The sequence below is a fragment of the Cydia splendana genome, chromosome 4 (genome assembly GCF_910591565.1).
Source record: "Cydia splendana chromosome 4, ilCydSple1.2, whole genome shotgun sequence".
Lineage (NCBI taxonomy): Eukaryota > Metazoa > Arthropoda > Insecta > Lepidoptera > Tortricidae > Cydia > Cydia splendana.
In genome coordinates this window covers 10,828,686-10,852,686 of record NC_085963.1, presented here as the reverse complement: position 1 = coordinate 10,852,686, position 24,001 = coordinate 10,828,686, and the positions used below count along the sequence as shown (strand labels likewise).

Here is a 24,001-nt window from a genome sequence, read left to right as displayed (position 1 = left end):
AGTTCTTAGTCCATCGCTTTCACCCAATAACCTAGTTCATTTTAGATTCCATCAACTCTCAATAGTCCTTACACCCTGGCGGGTGCTGCCTCTGCGTGCGTCCCATGACACGGGCAAGGGCAGCCTCCGCTCGGTGTACCCCTTACATTTCATTAAAGTGTCAAAAGGGCCTCTACGTGTTGGCTTCGGCTCCGCGCACGCCTCCCAAAGGTCCGGAACACCATTGTTCCGTGATGGGAAAGACATACATAATAGAAATAATAGGCGTTTTTTTATTTCTGAAGCCAGAATTAGATATCTCAACATAAATCGTTATTTTTACTAAAAGTAGCAACGGATTGCAGATTTCCTAGTTTTCACTTATTTTTTATGAGGCTTTCGAAAGATGATAATAATTCCTATTTTATTACAGGAAGGTACATGTGTTATACCATTTTTGAATTTGCATAATATGCTCAATTTTTTGACGTTATTTGCTCATTACTTTTCTCGTAATTTTTTTTCACGACAGGTGGTCAAAGTCGAAACTGATGTTTCGCTGTGAATTTAATTCAAGATGAAACCAGTATTTTTTTGTATTTTACATTGTTTATCGATAAAATATCTATTTTGTTATCTTAATTAACTATTCATGATGCCGTACACATAAAAAAAACTAACTTCGAGACCTTTCCGAGTGCACACTGGCACTAACAATGTTAAAAACGGTCAAAATTCATGAAAAACCTTAATTTGGCAATAACTCGAAAACCGTGACACTTTTAATGGGGTCATGTTAAGTTGGTTTGGGTCCTCTTGGCCTGGTCTACCTCCAGTGTCACTGTGACGTGTCACTTATGGGACACCCTGTATATATAGCCTTGGTTTATTTCACAGATGTTCCCTCAGATCAGATATAAAACTACTGGACGTGACTATACCTACGTTAAAATTCCTTAAGATTTGTCAATTTGAAAGTATTCCAATGAAAAACACATTTTTTTTATTGGAAAAAGGTAAACATTTGACCACAATCTCACCTGATGGTAAGTACCGATGCAGTCTAGGATGGAACATGCTTACCTAAAAGATGCTTACATTATGTTATATCTTACAAACTTATTAACACTCGAAAAACATTACTACTCTTACGTGAATCAAATTTTCAATATAAAAAAAAACTTTTATTTGCCATAAATATGCTTTAGAATGCAGTACTGATCTAATGCGAAGGTAATTTTATCTTTGGAACATTGTACTGCGGCCGCGTGTCGCGCGCACTTGCCGTCCTAAATTATGGCCGGAGCAAAACTTGCCGTTTTTGTCCCCAAGATTAACGATGAACAACCGCCCTCGAAAAATCCCGTCGCCCCAAACGGATATTGCCAGAAACTTTACGATATAAAATTTCCTATTGATCAGTTGGCGGAGTTACGTAAATAAGAGCAAATAGGATCTTTTATAGATTAGCTGTTCTTCTTTTGAACACTTTCCGTGAGTCTTAAAAAAGATTGCGCGGTAACCATCATTTATTGAATTGGGAACTCAGCAGGTATGTAAATGCAATAAGCAATATGGCGTTACGAAGATAATGCAATAAATCCGTCACCATTGTATGTGGTGCTCCCCTTCATAAGTAAATACATTATCCAGCCTTATTTGTTTCTCTGTTTGCAAAACCAAATTTCTAATAATAATATTTTTTTAACTTTGGCTTGTAAAGATGCCGATAGGTACTTATCTGGTACTTCTTTAGTTATACTGTTACTAGTAAGTATTATTAAGTATAATAATATTTGTCTTGTGCCTCCCAATAACTATTTAGATTTTTTCTAGCTGACAATTAACTAAACCTAAAATGTTTTTATCAGTGTTGGCCGAAAGTTAATGCAAATTGAAAATGCTGGCCATTAACCATTATAAATTGAATCGTAAACTGTAATCGTCCGTTACGGTTTAAGGTTCAATTTATAATGGTTAATGGCGAACATTTTCAATTCGCATTAACTTTCGGCCAACACTGGTTTTTATGGTACAAGAAATGTCAAGGAACTGTTTTAGAAGCAACTTCAAATTTACATTATAATTCGACTAATCTGACCCCTAGCATGACTTGCTTTGTCGCGCGCGGCCGCTTACTTGAAATAGACTTGACGTAAATAATATGGAGCCGCGCGCGACAACGCATGTCACGTCGTATCACAGTCATAAATTACTATATCTGACTCATTCTGGTCTGAATAATAATTACTATTACAATAATAAATTTCAATGCGTGGGGGAGTGAAAGGGGTAGTGGACACTCGTATGTACCCCTTATTTTTCATTAAATTGTCGAGAGTGTTGCCTCTACGTGTTGGCTTCATCTCCGTGCCTATCCCAAAAGTTAAGAATTGATTTACTTTATACAGTTATTTTAATATAAAATCTTTTTGCAATAAATCTGCTGTTAAAAAGCACATATTGCTCTAAATTTTTGCATATTAGCCACAATTGTTGTATTTTATGTTTATCACCATTTAATGATACTCCGCCTTCTCTCCTGACAATCACATACTATTTAAGTATATCACATACTATATATTTAATCACAATAACGTAAATTAGAACACCATTACGTGCCTACATGAAGTAACAGAATTCAACGTGTGAAATGATTTCTTATAAATATCAGAATCTAATAAAAACACGTTGCATAAAAATGTTGCAAAGCTAAACGATTTTTAACACACCCTTCACTTAGCACAAGGTAGGCTTCAGGTTGGGAGTACCCGCATAATATTTACATAAATGTATCCTTAAGCAATTTATGTAAACGATGCGCATGTAATTCCTTAAACTATGAGGCTGGGAAATTGTCTCTACATGGTTTAATATGATTATTTTTCTTTCGTGAACGGTGGTGTATGTCACAAAACATTTGCGTGCGGTCCTTTTGAGTCGTTGGCCTGAGCAAAGTTAGTTCGATGAAGGATATTCAATGTCAAAGAAAACAAGTCTGGAGGCCTGAAGGGAAATGCTTGCCTAAGCAAACTGAAGTGGTTGGGTCTTAATGGCACTATATTTACGCATGCCAGTATACTCATATATTATATAGCTATAGCCGACCGTGCAATATTATTGCTACACGGATCACTGTACGAGTTTTAGGTACTATGGAGAGAAAGCTTCACGGGAGACCAACTCGGGTACATCATGTGGTAACAACGAGTATAATTGTCAAGTTCATGTTTTACAATACAATTACCACAAAATAACTATCTACTGCTAATTGAAAATTTGCTTGCCAAAATAATAATCGAAGGATGATAATAAATATATGTTGGTACTGCCTCTTTAATCAATATTGTTCATTTGTGTGTTTAACGTTGGCCCTTCTTTGCACAGCAAAAAATTCGGCGCTGCCTACCTAACGAGCTTATACATTTCGCAAAACGCAAACGTAGCAAGACTGACAAAAATCATTTAACATATAAAGAAATCCAATTATGGGGAATAACGAGACCCCGATTCTGAACACGGAAATTCTCTTTGGAATATTAAAAAAATTGACTGCGTAAATACTAAGGTTCGTTGAAAACTCCGCTTCATTCCCGAGGCATTACTGAATCATCGTGTAGCGACAGCAGGCACATTTTCCGACACAAAAAACCAGGGTCGGTTATTATAAACCATTAAAATAACGCTATTCTTTCATCAATAAGTATCAGTTTCATTTAGTCTTTATATTCATCAAAATCATGAATTACTTAGGTACTTTTTATTTAAATAAAATCCCTATAGTATTTAAGTTGAGATGTTTCAATTCGTTAAATTATTTATATAAACTTTTTATAATTTTACATCTTAAATAATTACAAGGAAAGTAACTAATAGTCAAAACAGCAACGCAATCAAATTGTGTTTGGGGTTTTTAGAATTGTCTCGATGAGTATAAGTTGCCTGTGGAAAGAAAAGATTGGTTTGGTTAAAAGTTGTTTTAGTTGTAGATGTTAGTAAAAGTTCACAACTAGGCCTATTTTTCTCAACTCGAACTTTAGTGTCTCCGCAAATCGACAATTTTATGCAGTAAGTAACCATCTTGGAACACCTTTCCAGGTAAATTATATAAGCATGTCAGCGCAATTCTATTTATGTTTAGTAAATTGCTATCTAAAATACATAAAGCAATATTATGTCAAACAAATTTCTAAACACACTGTTTTCACCCAAGTTTAGCACGAAACTCCCACATTAAAACACAGTTTGCTGAAGCAAAACCAATTGAAATAATCCTAAGTCTCTTAACGTCATAAGCTTATATGTCCTTATAGATTAGAGAGCTATTGTTCCCGGAAAACGATATATTGTACCTGTAATTAAAGTTTGTAGCAGATAACATCAACTGATTACGGTCACAACCTCATACCTTACTTATTTCACTCATTGCAAAAACAATCTTAATAATAAAGCGTAAAGTTTACGTTCCAAATAATTGTAATATTACTATTTGAGTTTTTGATAGTAAATAGCTTATATTAGTTCCGATTGTAGCAACTACTTAATTATCAGGATAAGATCCTGGGAGTGGGGACGCAAGAGGCTTTAAGGATATACTGTTCTTGACCCGTCCTTGATCTTTACTGGTAATATCAGAGATACTTCAAACAGGGATTGTGTAAGAGTTTAATTGGATTAGTTACAAGTGGGTGGATATAATTGAATAATACGTTTAGCAATTTTCTGCTACGTAAATAGTAATTGAGGTTTAAATAAGCCTAAGGCTTACAAGAGGTAGAGGTATTAATTATGTTTTTGGTAGCAAGTCCCTATATAGTTAAAGATTTTTAAGTGATTATTCTGAATATGAATTTATGTTAGATATATTTTAAAAGGTACTTAGTATTAAAAGAGATATATATAACTCCGTATAAGATAAATAAAGTCTAAGAAAAAAACGTGCCTCGGAAATGAAGAAAAAGTCATTCTCGAATAGATGGCGCCATACCTCCGCCATACCTTTAGCCTATTCTCGGCTAGATGGCGTTGACGACACCGTTTGATATTTAACAATTTTAACACATATCAGTGAAAGAAGATGGGTCAGTATGGAACAATAAAAATTAAAAATCATTTATCCGTAAATATATTTTGATTCATTTAAACATTTTCAATTTTATTTTAAGTTTTAATCATGTGTCGATAGATGGCAGTAAATGTACCGTGACTACAAAATTTACTTTGGCAATAGCCCTCTATACTATCTATTCTCTTTGGTATTAACATTACTTTATTACTTAGTATTAGGTAAAGTGCATAGTATTAACTATTTCAAAAGTTTAACGTTGATAATAAGTCATAACTTCTTAAGATTATAAAATAGTATTTTACCGTTTTACCTCTGGATTCTATAAGTACTTATACTTGCGACCCACCCCAACTACGCACGGGTAGTTCAACCAATTTACACAAAACCTAACCAAAATATACACCTAAACCTTCCTCAAGAGTCACTCTATTAATAAGTGAAAACCGCATAAAAATCAATTTAGTTGTTTTTGAGTTTATTGCGAACATACATACAGACATACAGACAGACGCGGGGGACTTTGTTTATAATATGAATTGAAACTGGAACATTTACTGCTGCTAAACTTTTGAGGGGTTTGAGGTGTTTACACGACGTTATTCTAATTTTAAGCTCCACTGGGCCCAGTTAAAAGACGCAAAAACAATAAGTGGTAACAAAGAAGTCGTAAAACGTGAGAGCATGAACAGCTAACTTTGAGCGAAGTAAAATATAAATTAATTAATGCGTTTGCTTTTTGAAAAGACGTATTTGTTAGACTTGCGCATGGAAGAACATAGACATGTAGTCATATAATAAGCCGAAATTTTTTCTATGGATATTATACACGCAATTACTGCAAAATGAACTTGCTACCCATAAACACGGCATGATACAAAATAAAACAAACGTATTATTTTGAAATAAATGTTTAGCGTTGTCTAATACATAAAGATTATGAATTCGTTTCTAAACCTATTGTTTTTACTGATATACCTATGTTCGAGAAGATTATGAATTTTGTATGTGTCAGTTGCGTTACTTGCACTCATGATTGTGACTCGATTCTACAACAAAGGGTTTATTTATACAATCTATAATTATGAATCTATTACACTAATATTAAAAATACAATAAACTGTTTGTCTGTCTCATAATTTTTCACGGCTTTACGACTGAACCGCATTAACATTTAGCTCGGAGATAGGTTACTGAATTTGGACTACCAATAATGAACTGAATCGTGTTTTTATTTTAGGTCCACCACCCCCATGTCTTGAGGAAGGGAGAGGAAATGGCACAGACACCCAGGCGGAGCCGAGGGAATAGCTAGTAGCTATAGCTATAGTTTACCTACCTTTTATCGGAAGCGATATTATAAATGTGAATGCAAAAGTAACTTTGTCTGTCTGTTAACCCATTAATGGTAAGTAACTAAAATTTTGGCATAGTCTACCTAAAGGTGTACTTTTTAAAAGTGGTTGTTGTCTACCAACAACTTGATGATGAATTGTCAAATCTTTGTCATCTAAATCCTAATCATCAGCTGTCAAATTCTCTACTTCTTACTAATTGTAGGTATAGGTATATTATTTTTAATATGTCTTTTGTACATTGATATAGAATAAGAACTGGATACCCAATCAGCCGCAAAAAATGGCCCCGCAAAAGTAACGTTAAAACAGATCACGCGTTACTTTTTCGTTTAGTCTTGTATGGACCGCTCAAATGTGAAGTTGTCAACAATGTCGTAAAATGGTCGTAAAAATATGCAAAAACAACAATGATAAAACGAGGAAAAAGCATGGAATGTATTTCTTTCGGTTAGTTCTTTGGATAGCATTACATAATTTATGTAATCTGGTGGTAATTTCATGATTTTGAATAAATTATTTTGTTAGTACCAAAGAAGGGATGTGAAGGAACAAAAATCTAATGAGTCGATGTGAGGCCAATACTTTTTTATTTTTATATGGAATTCGTAAGATATAATATTATGTTTAAATTCAAGATTTCCAAGAAAACCTATGCGACGTGCAGAGTGGACTGCTATTATAGCAAGAGATAGGGGTGATGCAGTTTTAAACAAGGCAAAACGGCACTTGTGTGTTCGGCGCATTTCCCTGTTTCCGACATATACACGACCAATAAGGGCTTACATCGACTAACTGTAAATGTTAAACCTGTCTGAACACAGTGACAACCACAGGATTTTTTTGATAAAGACCATAACCAATCAGTACCAGTAGCGACCTGAATGTCCCCGTGCACTATATTGCAAAGAACGAAAGTGCGAAGAGTATTATGTAGATCTAAAATACACAGTTATTTAATAAGTTGAATTTATTTCAAGGAAAATATAATAAATTTATTTTATGATAACTTACACGGGTTGTTACCATGAATTAATTTTATTTGAACTCCCGATCAAATTAAATTTGTTTCATTTATTACTTCGGTTTTTCTGTACAGTAATACCTATTAAAATGTACCAAAGGGACTCCATTCGTTCATTATTCTCGTTTGACGTTGTTTGACGTAAATACAAAGGTGAAGTTACGTTTAGTGCCATCGGACTTAAAGTTTTAACAGTGTTGGTAATAATGTTTACAAATTTGACACTTAATGCTTACGACAGTAAGTTCTTTTCCGTACAAAACATTTATCTTGACTCAAAATTTACGTAAGCGTTTTTATCATCAATGCAAATTTGCAGCTAATGTCATTCTGATCCACATTTTGTTGACATTTTTGTTCCGCTCTGTGTGTCTATTTCTAATATTAAGTCAGTGCTTTTGTACAATAAAGATTTTAGTATACTACTACTACTACTACTGCTACTACTAATACTACTAATACTAATACTACTACTACTACTAAAACCATATAATTCTTCTACAATTAATAGATCTTTAGTAAGAACTAAGCCGAATGAGAATTCATTAAATACCTTTATATTTTTTAAAGGATAAGAAAACAAAAACATTGTACGTAAGTACTAGTAGTAGTAGTAGTAGTTGTAGTAGTAGTAGTGTTTACTTTGTGTGCAAGATATTTATTTTTTCAGCGCAGGCTGCACGCCGTAGCCAGGTTTGGGTGGATCGTTGCACAGGGTCGTTAACCCGCAGCTGGGTTCCGCGGCAAACCTGCCACTTCTGTATAACAAATGGCAATTGGTTTATATCATTTCTAAAGGGGTTTACAGATTACCAGTTCACCGGACGATATCAGCCTGTCAGTTAAACGCAAAAGGTGACAGCTCTGAACAACTGACAAGCTGATATCGTCCGGCGAACTGGTAATCTGTGGGCCCCTTTTGATATTTGAATAGATATCCTCCTGGCAAATAATATGCAGATGTAGGGAATAATCCTTTTCCATAGTATTTTCACGGAAACGCATGAATCTGTTATGTTATTTCAGGCAACACAAGTACTGAGTACACCACCAGGTCAAAAAGTACTGAGGTTGACTGAAGTAGCATAACAAATACAAACGATTCCGAGAATATACGGTGGCAGCATTCTATGTGTACTTAATATATTATTTCAGGTGATTGTACTACAGGTATTTACAATTAAGGACCCCACAGACCCTTATAAGCTCTGCGCTGCCGCCTTAAGAAAAAAAAACCATAAATGACAAAAAGTAAGTTTCGAGAAAAAGCTAAAAATCTTTGCACTCCTAGCTCCTGTTCAAATAGGTTACATTCAAAGTACAAAGTTGAAATCTTTGTGAATTAACAAAGTAATAGTGTAGAATTTTTATGCGTAGTAAATTATTCGATTATCTATTTATTTAAATAAGTTATTTAGAAAAAATATTTACTGCCTCGTGACATAAATAAAATATAAATATCTTTACTAACATTAAATGACATAAGTGTGTACTTATGGCTTAAAGCTTGAACACGCCAAAACGTGGGCATACAAAATTACAAATTGAATATAATTGAACATATTATAGTTTATCATGCTAATATACTAGACTATCATTTCAGCTTCAGGATTTGACATGTCACAGAATTCGTGATGACCAGCGGGCTCAGCACGGTTCCATTTTTATCGACTATCACTATGCGCGTCCCTTTCGCACTTACATACTTGTTAGAACGTGACAGGCATGGTGACAAGGGATAAAAACGCGACCGTGCTAAGCCGCCAGGACACAGGCACTTTGCACGACATGATTACTGTATGTTTAAGTAGTCCAAGCCAGAGTTATTTGCGGATAAGTTGATAATATAACTTTAACAGGTGTCTTTTTCAAATATTCATTGATATTGGCCCAGTCCATTGCCATCCGACTTCATTTATTACCATCCGCCAGAAGTACCCTTTTGGCATTTTCGGCATGTTTATCATGTTAATACCCCTTCGTCACTGTTATAGTGTAATGACAACACGATGAATGCTACCAAAATAGTAACTGTGAGCTGTGGCTTCTTTAAAATAGGTTTAGGGTATTTTCGCAAATGTTTCTTGCATACATTTCTATAGCCAATGTCCCTTATGCGAATCAATTGACGGCGTCGCTTGATGCAATCACAAGTATCTGGCTCAACCAATAAATAATGGGGATACTTAGCATTATTTTTATAGGGTACGCGCGCGCCGAGTGAACCGGCCGAAATCAGTCCTTGAGGGGACCGGAGGGGGACTACCTACTAGCCTGATAAAGCATAACTGACCACAACGTTTAATAAATAAAGCACAAGTTTACTTTTTTTAAACCGACACTAAGCAGAAAAAGCATAAGGAAGAGTCATAAGAGATAGAGAAAACATAACGTGCAACTTATGTTTTTTCAGATTCCGAGAGTTATGTCTAATAATTATTTTATACTAACAAGAATGAACATTTCCGTCAACTTATGGGTTTTTTACATAGAAATTTTATATAATACCAATATATGGTTTTTCTTCTTGTGAAATAATTGTTGGGTCAAGGCAAAGGCAAAACAACACAAGTCGTCAGTTTAGTACTTTTCTGTCTATGAATATATACTTATGCTTTTTCTTTCTCAAAAAGGCAGTAACTTTACCAAAATGGCGTGTAGTTATGCTTGTCTAAATCGTGACCTGTTAGAGATAAAGAAATAACTGCTAGATAGAAAAATCACATTTTTCTTCCTGATTTCGAGGGTGTCAATAACTCAATTTCGCAAAAATTTACACTTATGGTTTTTTTCCTTAAGGCGGCAGTGCGTGTCTCCGTTTTCGTATTCCTACATACCTACAGGTTTGATCACGATCGCATAGTACGCACACAGTACTTAAAAGGTCACGCAGAGTTCAAAACCTATTTCTCGTGTAGTAAATATCATATAGAACTGGGGCCCACGTTATGAAAGCTTTTAACTTGTATACAAGAGCGAATTTACATTTTTTAACACCCAACGCAAAAATAAGGTTGTTATAAGTTTGATAGCTTTGTGTGTCTGTGGCACTTTTGCAGATTCTAGTTCTAGTGATTGTTCTTAGACATTTTTTATCAAAATCGGTTCATCCGTTTCATTGCGTTGGGTTTTATTATGTAATTAGGGCGAGCGAAGCGAGCCCTAACACTATTCGACAAACTATGCATTCTTGTGGTACACTTTACGGAAAAACTACTGCACTGTTAGGTTTGAGATTTAACATAGTAATTTAAATTCATGTCTAGATGTGTTATCAAACATAAAAATATCATTTTATAAACCTAAAAAAATAAAATAAAGTAATCACACTTTGTATTACTACTAGCGCCACCTGTTGGCAAAATAATGAATTAACATTTGTGCTAATGTTAATTATTGATTTCTCTAACAGATGGCGTTAGTAGTATATAAATAAATAAATATTGGGCATTGTTATACAAATTGACTAAGCCCCACAGTAAGCTCAAGAAGGCTTGTGTTGTGGGTACTATGTGGTGTTTTCTATTTCATTTCAATAATGTCGATGGCGCTTACGCCATTAACAATAGGGTGGAGCGTCCTGGATGGAAAAAAAAATGATTATCAACGTGGAACCGGTACCAAAAGTTGCAGTTTGTCATGTAGATTATAGTGATTATATCAAGTTTCAAATCAACACTACTTTTAGCCCTCTACTCAACCGCTAAAGAATAAAATAAAGGTAAATTTTCATCAATTATTAAAATGTACTATTTCACTAATATGTATACATTTTATTGAAATTATATAATACTTAATAAGCGTATAGGTTATTACCAAAATTTTAGTGCATTTTTCAATATTTATGAAATAATATAATTTCAAAATTTCATATTAAACAGCAATTTCATGCTAAACAAGGAAAATGCTACAGTGTAAAAAAATTATCAGTTATTTTTCGACTGCACGCCAATAGCAACGTCGGCGTGCAGTTTAACAAAATGACCCAGAACCCTGGCAGTTCCTAGCGGAATTGGGGTTTGGTGCAACAAAGGCACATTATGTTTTGGTCATCTGACACGTCTTAATGAGCACTTAGAAGAGCAGTACCCAAGATAGAGCTGATGCTGAACCCTGGCTGTACCTAGTGGAACTGTGTGTGTGTGTTTATGTGCGGAGCAGCGTGATTACCGCCAGTAGGTGTCCAGACGGGATAGTTTTGAAAGGACTGTGGACGCAAAAATAAATTCAAGGACTCGCTGACCCAACATTATGTATTAGGAAAGCCAGTTGGCTTCCTTACAAAAAGTACTAGGCGACCGTGTAGGATGTAATAAGCGCTTATGAAATTGTATATTACGTGTGGATGATATTGGCAATTTGATTTTGTCGTCTGGACACGTTTTTAATGGACAAAGTAAAAGCTGTAACAGACAGGCGTACCGGACAGCAACCGGGGTCCGCTTAGTATATTTATTTCTTGCTCTCACTTATAGCTGCGTTCTTAACGGACTTATTTGTACCCACTCGATCGAACATGAAACAAGCCTCGGATTGGATCAAAGTCGCGGTCCGGTACGTTTAGGTAGAAAAACTTCGCGAGCCCTTACAAAGCTCTGCTTTTTGCTAGTTTAAATATTACCGAGGTCCGGCTTGAGGTATTCCGCCGTTCCTTATGGTACAAATAATCTCCGCAACATCACACACCGTAACGTCTTCCTGCAAAATTTACAATAATTTAATTATTAAACGAATTTATGTTTGTCTTACCGTATTCTTGCAACAAATTATCAATGGACATCATATCAAAGATATTTTTAGCATTTTTTTGATTCGAAATGATGAACCTATTTACCTACATATAATTTACATGAACGAAGAAAATGGATACCTAGTTAAAAGTATAATAAGGTGGACTGAGGTAAATCGAATCAAGATAAAATAATGATGTACAGCGCCATCTATGGGCAAATCGGCTAACTAATTTGCGCGACCTGTATAGTGTATGTATGTTAGTTTTCAGTTGGTATTTGAATTCCTTTCCCAGGTCATAGGAAATATTACAAAAAAAGTATCATACGATTCGCCTTTTGATCCGATTCGCCTCGGCGTACCACACTCACGTAATAATCATCTTCTACGATGAGCACCGGCGCATTCGCGCACGCGCCTGCGCACTGCACCTTATCCACGCCGAATAGCCCGTCAGGCGACACGTGGCCCGCCTTGCACCCGCACGCCTGCTCCGCGGCCTGCAGGATCGTGTCCGACCCCATGATCATGCACGGCGTTGTTGTGCACACCTTTACGTGGTACTTGCCTTTGAAAGACCTACAATGATTAAAGGAATAATAGATGCATGAAGTATCTATATTCAAACTAAATCAACCAAATTCACTTACAATTTAGATTTTATATCGTTATAACAAAGTCTTAATTTCAAGAGAACTTGGTTGGCACTTGCCTTGTTTCAGTATCAATATTTACACGTCATGCATCTAAGGGATAAATAAAGTGCCTTAGGAAGGAATTATAACCTTCTATACTGTGGTACTTACATGTACCTACTTAGAGCCTTCATCCGCTTCAGAGTTGATAGTTTGTGTAAATATTGTACAAATGCTTTAAATTTATTTGATATAGCAACGTTAAAAGCGATGGTGACCGAGTGTCAGACTTTCAATCCGGAGTTAGCGGGTTCAAAACCTGGCCGCGTAGCCAAGATGCCAATCGCTTACGCTCCGTAGCGATCGAAACGCAACTGTCACTGTCGCGCTAATATGGAAGAGTGATAGAGAGACATAATGCTTTTCGTTGTCGAAGCGATAGCGATTGTAACCTTGGCTAGGCCGGCTGGCTCGTACCTATCTACCAATGATTTTTTCGGAACTTAAGTTCGGGATATCATATGATATTTACCACTAGCTTTCGGTGAAGAAAAATATCGTGAAGAAACCAGCATACATCCGCGATGAAATTCTATGGTGTTTTTATCTAAAGTCCCCAAACCGCATTGGGCCAGTGAAGGGGAATATATTAGGCCAACCCCTCTCGCACATAAGAGTAGTCGTATGCACAGCAGTGGGACGTAGGCTGACTTATTGTGAAAGCAGCAAATCGTCGCTATACTTACTCAACCTCATATCTGCAACAATCATTTGATAGAAATGTCGCTTTTCTTTCATTCGGAATACGGGTGTTTTTGTCATCAAATGACTGTTGCAGATACGAGGTTGAGTAAGTATAGCGGCGAAATATAGCTCTTAGGTAGTGTGCGTGCTGCATGCGTGTACGAAAACTTAATATAGGGTAGTATGCATAACCCATTACCTCTGCTAATTTGCCCATAACGATGTCTAACCTGTTTGATATTGCTTATATTCTTTCTTACCTTTAAACCACTAAGATCACCTAATGCTGCAAGTTTTCCTCATACGTTGCACCCTCCCTACACAGATCGTGATTACACTTCCTTTTGATATTCAACGTACCTTTTGACCATGGTGTAAAAAGTAGCATATTCGTAGACCCTCATTCGAGGTACGCCAAGTGTCTCTGCAACCTTGTGCATGGCAGATATCGGGACCCAGCCCATCTGGCGCTGCACGAGATCCAATGCGGCGCCCAGCGCGGACCGTTTCGAACCAATTGGGTAGTTTTTTATTATCGCCTTTAGTCTCTAAAATAAGATAACACTGATCTTGATCAGACCCTTTGTACAATTTATCCGATTCCCTTTTTATTAATTCCAATGTACGAGAGATGAATTAATATGCCCCCAAAGTGTTACACTCGTCAAAACAATACAATAATATGAACCAAACTCGAAGGATGTCTAGTAGCTACGGGAGAGTTCTACTTGCCGCCTCTGGCGCCACCATCGTGTCAGGTAGCAAATTATTATTTTGCCATCTGGGTTTCAATACTAACCCCCTTATTCATAACACTTAGCAAACCTAAGTTAAATTATGTCCCTTTCTAACAAACACAATTGTCAAAGTAACAGATGAGGACAAACAATTATTAAGGGCTTGTTAGACTTAACAACTTGAAGCGTTTATGAATAACACCATTATGTTATTGAAACCACCGATTCAAAATTACTGAAACTTGCGTGAGAGTTATTTGCATACTTTATTATCTATAAACCTTAACTATAAATTTACAAAACTCTAATAATCGGAACAATGTAATAATATACCTATAGCGATATCAAAAATATATTACAAAGCACTTTAATGGATTATCTTTAATGCATTACGTGTTTATTCAATTGGATAAATTCAAATGCAATAAATTATCAATACGATGACAGCTCTCATTACACTGATGATAGTATTCAATGCATAAAATAATAAATATGAACACAGTTGACTGTTTCAATTCCACGTAGGACGTTATAAAAACATTATGTATTGGTTTTAACTGTTTTAGCCTAGTCGGGAGTAAGTGACCCTGCCTACGAAGCAGGAGGTCCCGGGGTCGAATATTATAGATGTTTTCTATGTATTTGAGTATTTATCTTTCTCTATAATAAAGAGTATCAGTATCCAAAACATTAAAAGAAAATAAATACAAGATAGGCACATTTAAATAAATACATTTGGCTTTTAAAGAATACATATGTTAAGTAAATTCATAGATGTAATATATTATTATTTTCAAAGATCCGAACCGAAAACAGTGGAAACCGCGCCAGTGCACTCGCAAAATAACATGATAAGTCTCACAGCCGTATTCGAACAATGAGATACGTCAAATACTAGATATTGAAACTATATTGATTGGATATATCAGTGTCAAACAAGTGTCAAAAACGTTTTTGTTTGAAGAAACGTCAATTTTGACACTTGTTTGACACTGACATATCCGATCCATATCGTTTCAATATCTAGATAAAGATAAGATAAAAAATAGTTTATTCAAGTAGGCATATTACAATGCGCTTATGAACGTCAAATAAAGCTATACCGGCTCCAACCGTACGCCTCTGCCTCGAGAAGATTTAAATCCCCCCTCAATTGGAAGAGAGTATCCCAATACGGGACCGGCAACAAACTCGGCGGGACACATCTTTTCAAAACATTATTACATCTTATAATTAACATGCATTACGAGTAAATAAGAAAAATACAATTTAAATTACTATAGAATTCATGCAATTATACTCAGTAGGTAAGTATATAACTTTATAGAAAAAAAAAACATATATGTACATGAGATCATACAAATACGTAGCTCTTTCAGAAAACATATCAAATAATTACAAAAGTAAAAGAAAATAAAATCAATAAAAGAAATGAGAATACATATTATATGAATCTGACTGATGGTCATGACTCATGAGATGCCTTCATAAAATTTGATGTGATTTCTTATCTGAGCTGAGTCACCTATAACTCTACACATAATACAATGCTTTTAATTGCTACTTGTTTTTATTACAGTTTCTGGTTTGGACCATGCATGTTTGTCTGTCAAGTAGTCCTCGACTCTGTAATAAGCCTTCAACATCAATGACTTTTTTAGGTAATTCTTAAGAGCTGGAAAGGGTAATCTTAAAGCATCCTCAGGTAACTTGTTATAAAAATGAATGCATTGCCCAACGAATTAATTTTGTACTTTACGAACACGAAACTTTTTGATAGCAAGCTTATTTTTATTTCTAGTATTATAGTTATGGACATCAGAATTCTTAGTGAAGGAGTCTAGATTCTTAACAACATAAATAATACTATCATATATGTATTGGGAAGCTACAGTTAAAATATTAATTTCTTTGAAAAGTTCTCTTAATGATTCACGCACTCTTAAATTATATATAGAACGAATGGCTCTCTTTTGTAAGACAAATATAGTCTGTATGTCAGCTGCTTTGCCCCAAACTAGAATACCATATGACATTACACTATGAAAATAACTATAATAAACAAGGCGAGCTGTTTCAACATTAGTCATTTGTCTTATTCTCCTCACGGCGTAAGCGGCCGAACTTAATTTGTTTGCTAGTGTTCCTATATGAGGGCTCCATTGTAGATTTTTGTCCAATGTTAAACCAAGAAACAGTGCTTTATCTACCATCTCTAAGCATTCATTATTCAAAAGTATCTTAGTATCGACTGGTTTAACATTCGGCAAAGAAAATCTAATGCATTTAGTTTTCTTAGCATTAAGAAGCAAATTGTTCATAGTAAACCAGTTCAGTACATCAACGAGTGTGCTGTTAATTACACTGTAATCGGTAGATTTCCGATCAACCTTAAAAAGTAATGATGTGTCATCAGCAAAAAGAACAATTTCACAAAGATTTTTTACTACACATGGCAAATCATTTATATAAACCAAAAACAGGAATGGACCCAAAATAGAACCTTGTGGCACTCCTAATTGGACTACAGTTCCGCTAGACCGGGTTTTGTTTACAACAACTGTTTGTGTTCTATTGCTAAGGTAAGAAGACATAAAGCTCAGGGCATTTTCTGACAGACCATAGTGTTCTAATTTCAAAATGAGCGTTCCATGATCCACACAATCAAATGCTTTAGAAAGATCACAAAATATGCCAATTGCATCACAAGAATTTTCCCAGTATTTGACGTACCTCATTGTTCGAATACGGCTGTAAGAAATACAATGTACGGTTAAATAAATACATTGGCTCACAGTCATGTTAGCGTCGGTGAACTCGAAAGGCGTCGTCTCGTTGTTATCCTCGGAGTCCCTGTGAACGACCAGTTCGTCGCTACTCAGTCTCGCCGTTCGTGAAATTTTACGAAAATGCGCTAGCTGCAATGAAATAACAGAAGAGGACTTAATCGTATATTATATCTTCAATTATTGCACAATATTTGGTTCCAATATATGCATATTATAATTGAAACTGTAGATTTAATAAGTTTAATGTAAGATTATTCTATGCCTGTGTAAACACATCACAATTATGTTTATTTGTTTAGCTTGGGCAAACTAAAATAGTGTTAAGTTTCCTTACATTTGGTAAAGCGTATTTCTTCAAAATAAACATTACGATAAAATTGTTGTGTTGAGAAAATTAATTATTTATAGTTAAGATCAAATTTTCATTAGTACTTTGCTGTCAAATATGACATGTAGGTATTAAAATCTATCGATTGGTATATTTTAGACATTCTGATTCTGATTATTTTTTTGATTCTGGCCAGTGTGGAAGAAATAATTAGTTTCAGTATAGAGTCTGTGCGGAAAGAGAAGAGTCGTGGAAAGTATTGGGGCCCATAACTAAAAGGTAATAAGTATATCCTATAACACACTCCCGAACAGACTCGAATATCAGGCAATGTGAAAATTGACGGCCTTTTTTTAATATTTAAGCAATAACTTGGAAAAATATTTGCTAAACTACGACTGATTTAATTCATAGGTCCTAGTACGAAAATGCCTGAACTCCTAAATCCTTAATAATGTTTCCCATTACACATAATATCATTTTAAGCAAACTAAGTTACACGCCACTAAACACCAACAAATTCAAACTCAACAACCCCTTATTTGTAAGGCCTCTATCAAATTATTTCCTAAGCCGACCTAACTAATCTCTTTCAATTATTTTGAGTAAATTGGGTCCACAAGATTTCGCATAAAAGAATCGTGGAGCAGCGTGTCCGAGAGGGATAGGGTAATTTAATTAATATTCTACATAGGGCACGTTGTACATTCAGAACCCTTTAGAAGCTGTCTTGGGTCAACTGAAACAACCAATATAAATACCTACATATATTTACATTCTCTGGGATTCTGGACTCGTCTCGTGTAAATACATAGATGTAGACAGTGTAGGTTTTTTTTTTTAACTTTAATTTATTTGGCAGGCCATCGAATCATAAAGATACACTAGAAGTAGGTTCATATTCAATAATATATAATTCAAATTTTATATGGTGTATCAATAATTGTACCAAAACTTTAATGTATCTTCTTATAATACACATTAGCATATAAAATAACAACTTTCTATCAAACTAGGGAACAAATGAAATTATTTATTATATATGAATTTCTGTTGTTTCAATGTAGTCACGCTACTAAGTAGGTATCGTATCACGTAACTTCATCCCGTTTCCTTTTAAAAGAACAATCCTGAAGAAAGAGATGCAAAATGAATGTGGTGTTATTCAATGTCACATTACCCCGTCTCGAAGAAATGTTTTTGAAGAATCCTTCAGTATTTTAAATGTAAGATCTTGCCGTTCACACATTCACTGAGCGATAAAAAGTAAAATATTTTGTCAGATACTAAGTAATAAAATCTACATAAAACTACAAGGAAGAATCTGAAATAAAATGCAAAGTAAATTATCCGGTCAAATATAGCAGCATCCGTTGCAGAAAAGGCTACGGCGAACCCGCATACATGAAATCGGTTACTGAGATTTTGTACCTACATACACTATAGGTACCTGAACTCCAATATTATATGTACTACATATGAGACTCGTGTTATAATTTAATGTAAGTATTTCTTTGTTTTTGTTTTGTAAAAGAAAAATACGTTTAGTCTTACAATTTTGTATTTTAGTTGAATTGGGTACATCTCATTTCTGTTAATCTTAATTTTAAGCAGAATTGAAAATGTTAAGATTACCTACTAACTTCGGCAAAAAACAAAAATTGAAATTCAGAAGGTTCAAATAAGACCTACGAGTATCAACCTAGTAGTAGTAATAATAATAATATATCAACATAGCCGATACTAGTAGGTACCTTATGTTTTTATCAAAAAACTCTACTACTGAAGAATCTGGCTACAACGCGGTTCGGTATACATTTATGCCTAACAATTTGGAACTATTCAAACCGACACTATAAAAAGCCACTTAAAAATAATATGGAGGTGTTTTGAGCGTTTTGAAGGATGAAAAAGTTGTTACGGGACGCGGCCAATATTAACGGATATTGGAAAAAGATGGTAAAAGATGGCACTTGCCGGATCAAGTAGGCACTAATATTCCTTGGATGCAATATCGAGGTTCATTGCCATAAAACCGCTCGAGGCGAGCATCTTGGGTACGTTATTGACCTCATAGAATTTTCCTGAGGAAGCAGATATCTAAGGCAATTTCAACATCGTAAATGATGTCTATCGCTGTAACCCACTGACCTTTTTGCGTATATTCGAATATTTGTCAAATACTCGAAAACTTCCGCGTTTAAAAAGGATATAAGTATGTCATATAAAAAGCCTACGCGCTAAAACATAATTCTTTGATCGTCAATGTATGATAGGTACATTGACCGTCTAAAAACGGATCGACTCTAATCTCGATTAAATGTCTACTTAAAAATAATACGTAAAACAAAGAAAGTCGAAATTAATTATACAAGGACACGATTTGATCGCCAATCCAGATTTTGCTGAAATAAAATTATTTAATCTTAATTATTCTCGTCCAACAGTTAAAAATAACAACGCAAATCAACGCTAAGCCGTCCATTTTGATAGAACCCTAAAAACGTCGTTAAATTTTCATGGACAAATTTAATTTCTTGTTGACTGCGGCGCCGAGCGCTCGTTAGATTGAAACGAATTTTCAATCAACCTCACAAATAAAGCCCAGAAGCTATATCCGTCCATGAAATCATAGTAATTTCATTAAGTCTGTTAATTGAGCACGCATGCACGCACGCGGAAAGTTTAATTATGAAAAGGATATGAATTTTAATACAACTGTTCTACAACATTTCAATTTGCAAATTTGAAAACCATTTGCTAACGTAATGAAATTGCTTTACGTACATTGTCGCTTTTATCAGTAGGTAGTCAGGAACAGTGACAAGAGTGGCGTGACACAAAAAGCTGTGCAACGTTCCAAATGATAATTCGAACGTTCTGGACTCGACGTTTGTACAGAGCTTGGTGGATAACATCGGACAGTCGGACGTCGGGCGGGACTCAGGCCGTCGGCCGTGTTTCGTACGATGATGCTCACGCCAACACGGCGGACCTGAGCTTACGTAATATTTCAACCGAGTTAATATCAGATAGCTAATTAATGAAATAGGTGTCTAATTAATTAACTTGTTAAGTAGTTTCGGTCACTAATCTACATTTACATTTTACCTTCAAACAAGATTTTATTATAGGTCCACCGCTTAACTCAAACGTTAGATGAGAAGATTACCAACGGTTGACTATGGTGTGGCTTAAGATAAATAGATAGTTACTCTTTATCAGCACTCCTCAGTAAAAGATACAGCCTAGGGTTTGACTTTATGCAATTTATTTGTATCATGCTAAAAATTTAAATAAGACTAGTAGTTCGCCCCGAACTGAGAACTCGCGGTTAACCAAAAATTATATAGCGATTGACTTTGTTGCACCTACTTAGGTACTCGTATAGTGCGACATTCATTCATTCATTCATTCTTTTAAAATTATGGCTTCAGCCCATTGGGGCTATTTCGCCAGTGTCAAGGTCGTAGTAGCAGGGTAAAACGATTGAAATTGTACGGTTAGTACAAGACAGTGTACGGTGATTTAGCTCTTGTAAAGTGATAGCGGGCTTTACAAGAAACACGTGGACAACCGGCCGTTGACTCCAAAATGATGGTTAAACGTGCTTCAAGATAAATTCTCCATTCACTGCACACTACCACATTAGTTTACTGTATAATAGGCTATCGATATTACACTTTAAACAATATTAATGGGCAAAAAACAAAGCAATTGATCCCGACGCGTGCCATCAAGATGGCGCTCGAACCGGAAGATCATGTGCGACATAAAATAATCGAAAATAAATGAGGGCGCCACTTTCTACGTAACTGTCACATTTTTGACGTAAAATGCTTACACATGGCAACAATTTAGTATGGACGTTTTGGAGTTCCATTTTATTTAATTTCTACTATTTTATCTCGCCCTATAGGCGGCAATTGATCAAAGATCGCGTGGATTTATTGCAAGGTCTGTGGAGCCCTTAACTGACAGATTTAAGCAAAGAGTAGTAGGTATGTATAATATAGTTGCCAGTTGCCAAGCAGATCTTGTCAGTAGAAAAAATGTAGGCGCGAAGGGATATGGTCTCATAGAAAATTTGAGTTTCGCGCCTTTTTCTACTGACAAGATTTGCTTTTTTTGCATCAATTTTGAAGCGCCATTTACAAGTTTAGCGTTAAGTAATATAGATGGAGCTATTTTTCGAAAAAAGGGCTTCGTATACGGCTGTCCCTCCCCTGGATTTAAGTCACCACCATAGAGATTAAAATAAACTGTATCTGTGCTAAGCCGAAATATTTCCTGCCAAATGTCAAATACGTATATTATGTTTATTCTATTTTATTTTTAACTTGCTAATTATTTCAAAATGGTAAAGTTAAAAACGATATTATAAAAGTGTAAGTCGAGCGCTTTCATTTGATACTAAACTCGACCATGTTTCTTGCAAAAAAATGACCAGAATAGCAAGACCTCTCACAAACAGCTTTTTGGCCTTCTAAGCTCTTCTAGCTCAATAACCCCTTGATCGGGCCTGCTCATAATTTAATGACTAAAATATAATGCCCTCGACTACACGTTTACCCAATTTCATTTAAATTAGAACAAATTTACTTAAGTTGTTGAGTATCAAACTATCTTCTGACAGTTCAGCTTAAAAACATCGAAATGCCGGGACGTGCCGCTAGCCAGCCGCGTGTTCAAAGTCGAATGTAAGAACTTCGCTTCGCTTTGCTCGCTCGTTCGATAATTTGTAAGACTACATACTACTATTTAAATACTTTATTTGGTCGAGTGTGATTCTTCCTAACTACATTTTTACGTTTTTTTACTATGTTACGTGTGGTGGGTGCTCGAATTTGTGTTGTGATACCCCCAATTTTTCATATAATTCGGGTAGTTACACGAATTTACCCGTAGGTCTCTATTTTGACGTTTTGATGGGGCATCAGTCATCCGCCATCAAGGCCAGTGTACCATGCGTCGAAACGCCAATAATAAAGGTATACTAAATAAGTTTACGATAGACCCGTTTCCGTTACACAAATGTTTATTTACACATATTAACTTAGGTAACAGTACGCGAAACATATCAAAACGCGAACAATTTAAAATGATACAAAATACCTTCTACATATTATTTGACATAAAGGCCTATTTTGTTTAATTTATTAAATGATTCAATAGTATTCGGTAAAGAAGCTGCAGAAGTTTGTTTATTCATTGTAAATGCCTCACGTTTTTACTTATATTATTGGTTTGTTCATTGACTCATCTGTTTATTTATTTACCACATGGCGATTACAATACATTGTACATTCATTACTTAGTTTACAATTTAACCCTACATTTTTTTAAGTACCTACGTAATGGCTGTACTCGTTATGGTAAGTGTTAATTCAAGCAATATCATATTTCTTCTTCAAAGCCATCCAGCACAAATCTGGCGTGAAATAATTTATGTCCGGGATTAAGTTGGTGCAATGAAAGGGAATCTAAAAGGGCCTCAACATCAGAATCTCTTGAACGGACACAGCACAGTTCATTCCCTTTGTTTTATGAGACAATTAAGACGCGAAGGGATGTCGAGGCGGCGCGAGAAGTACATTTTTGTTCGCTGTTATAAAAGAAGCGTTTAAATAGAAAATCGAAAACTCTTAAATGTTAATGTTCTCCAAGTAACAAGTATTAGGGATTGATTGTTGTTCTCTTTAATTTGAATGTTAACTCAGAAAGTTTAGAAAGGGATTTGTTTGGTGCGATTTCAAGCTTTGTACCCGGCTGAGTATCGGAAATGGGGATTGTTAAACCAGGCCGCTTTTAAAATATTTCATTAGCCATGTAATTATTTAATAATAATATTACTAAATGCTTTACTTAATGTTTCACTTAAATCAGTTGTATTGCGATTTGTACACATTTTCTTTTGCATTAATATGATTCAAATGTAAATGAATATACCACTTACCAAAATTTTCATTAGTGACTTAGAGTCGAATTAAGCATACCAATGCACTGCAGTGTTTTGCTACACATATAACTAGGTAGGTATCTTACTTAAATGAGGATTTTAAACGGAAAACAATTGGCAGGTTTCGTAAGTTTTTATGTACTCGTACGCTCATATTTATGTTGAATAACCTATTAAACTTAGATTTACAAAAAATACTTCGCAGCTAGAAAATACTCTGTAATCTAATTAAAAAAACTTTGAGTACTTAAACACAAAGATTAACAGATGCAAAAAATACTTAGTTTTATCAATTCACAGTGAGCCCAGGCCGAGCAGTCTTGTTTGAAACTGAAACTTTTCCATTTAAACTTAGAGACGGATTCTTTTTCATAGAATTAACCACCCCTAATTACAAGTTATAGTTTTGTTTTCTTTGTCTCGAAGGTACACAATGTAGGTAGATATACCTATGCAGCAGACCTGTTGTTTGAAGTTTCTATACCGAGATATACTTATACAGTGTGGAAAGATATGTCGGGCCCTGGAGGGAAACTACCTTAAATCCTTAAGTTGGCTCATTTTACTTAAAGGAGACATTCCTTTATTTTTAAAAAGAAACAAAACTGCATTCAAATTTTTTTTTTTAATTCGCTTGTGTCGACCGGGAATCGCA

General features: G+C 35.2%; 1 protein-coding gene across 1 annotated transcript; it reads right to left on the bottom strand.

Annotated features, from left to right (window-relative positions):
* Nucleotides 1–8,042: 8,042 nt before the first annotated feature.
* LOC134789868 (NADH dehydrogenase [ubiquinone] flavoprotein 2, mitochondrial-like) lies at nucleotides 8,043–17,502 on the bottom strand. The gene is made up of 6 exons (XM_063760540.1): nucleotides 17,394–17,502; nucleotides 17,066–17,188; nucleotides 13,894–14,081; nucleotides 12,526–12,733; nucleotides 12,045–12,121; nucleotides 8,043–8,181 (listed from the first exon to the last, which is right to left on the bottom strand). The coding sequence occupies exons 1-6, from the start codon at nucleotides 17,424–17,426 to the stop codon at nucleotides 8,082–8,084; spliced, it is 729 nt and encodes a 242-aa protein (XP_063616610.1). The 5' UTR covers nucleotides 17,427–17,502; the 3' UTR covers nucleotides 8,043–8,081.
* Nucleotides 17,503–24,001: the final 6,499 nt, after the last annotated feature.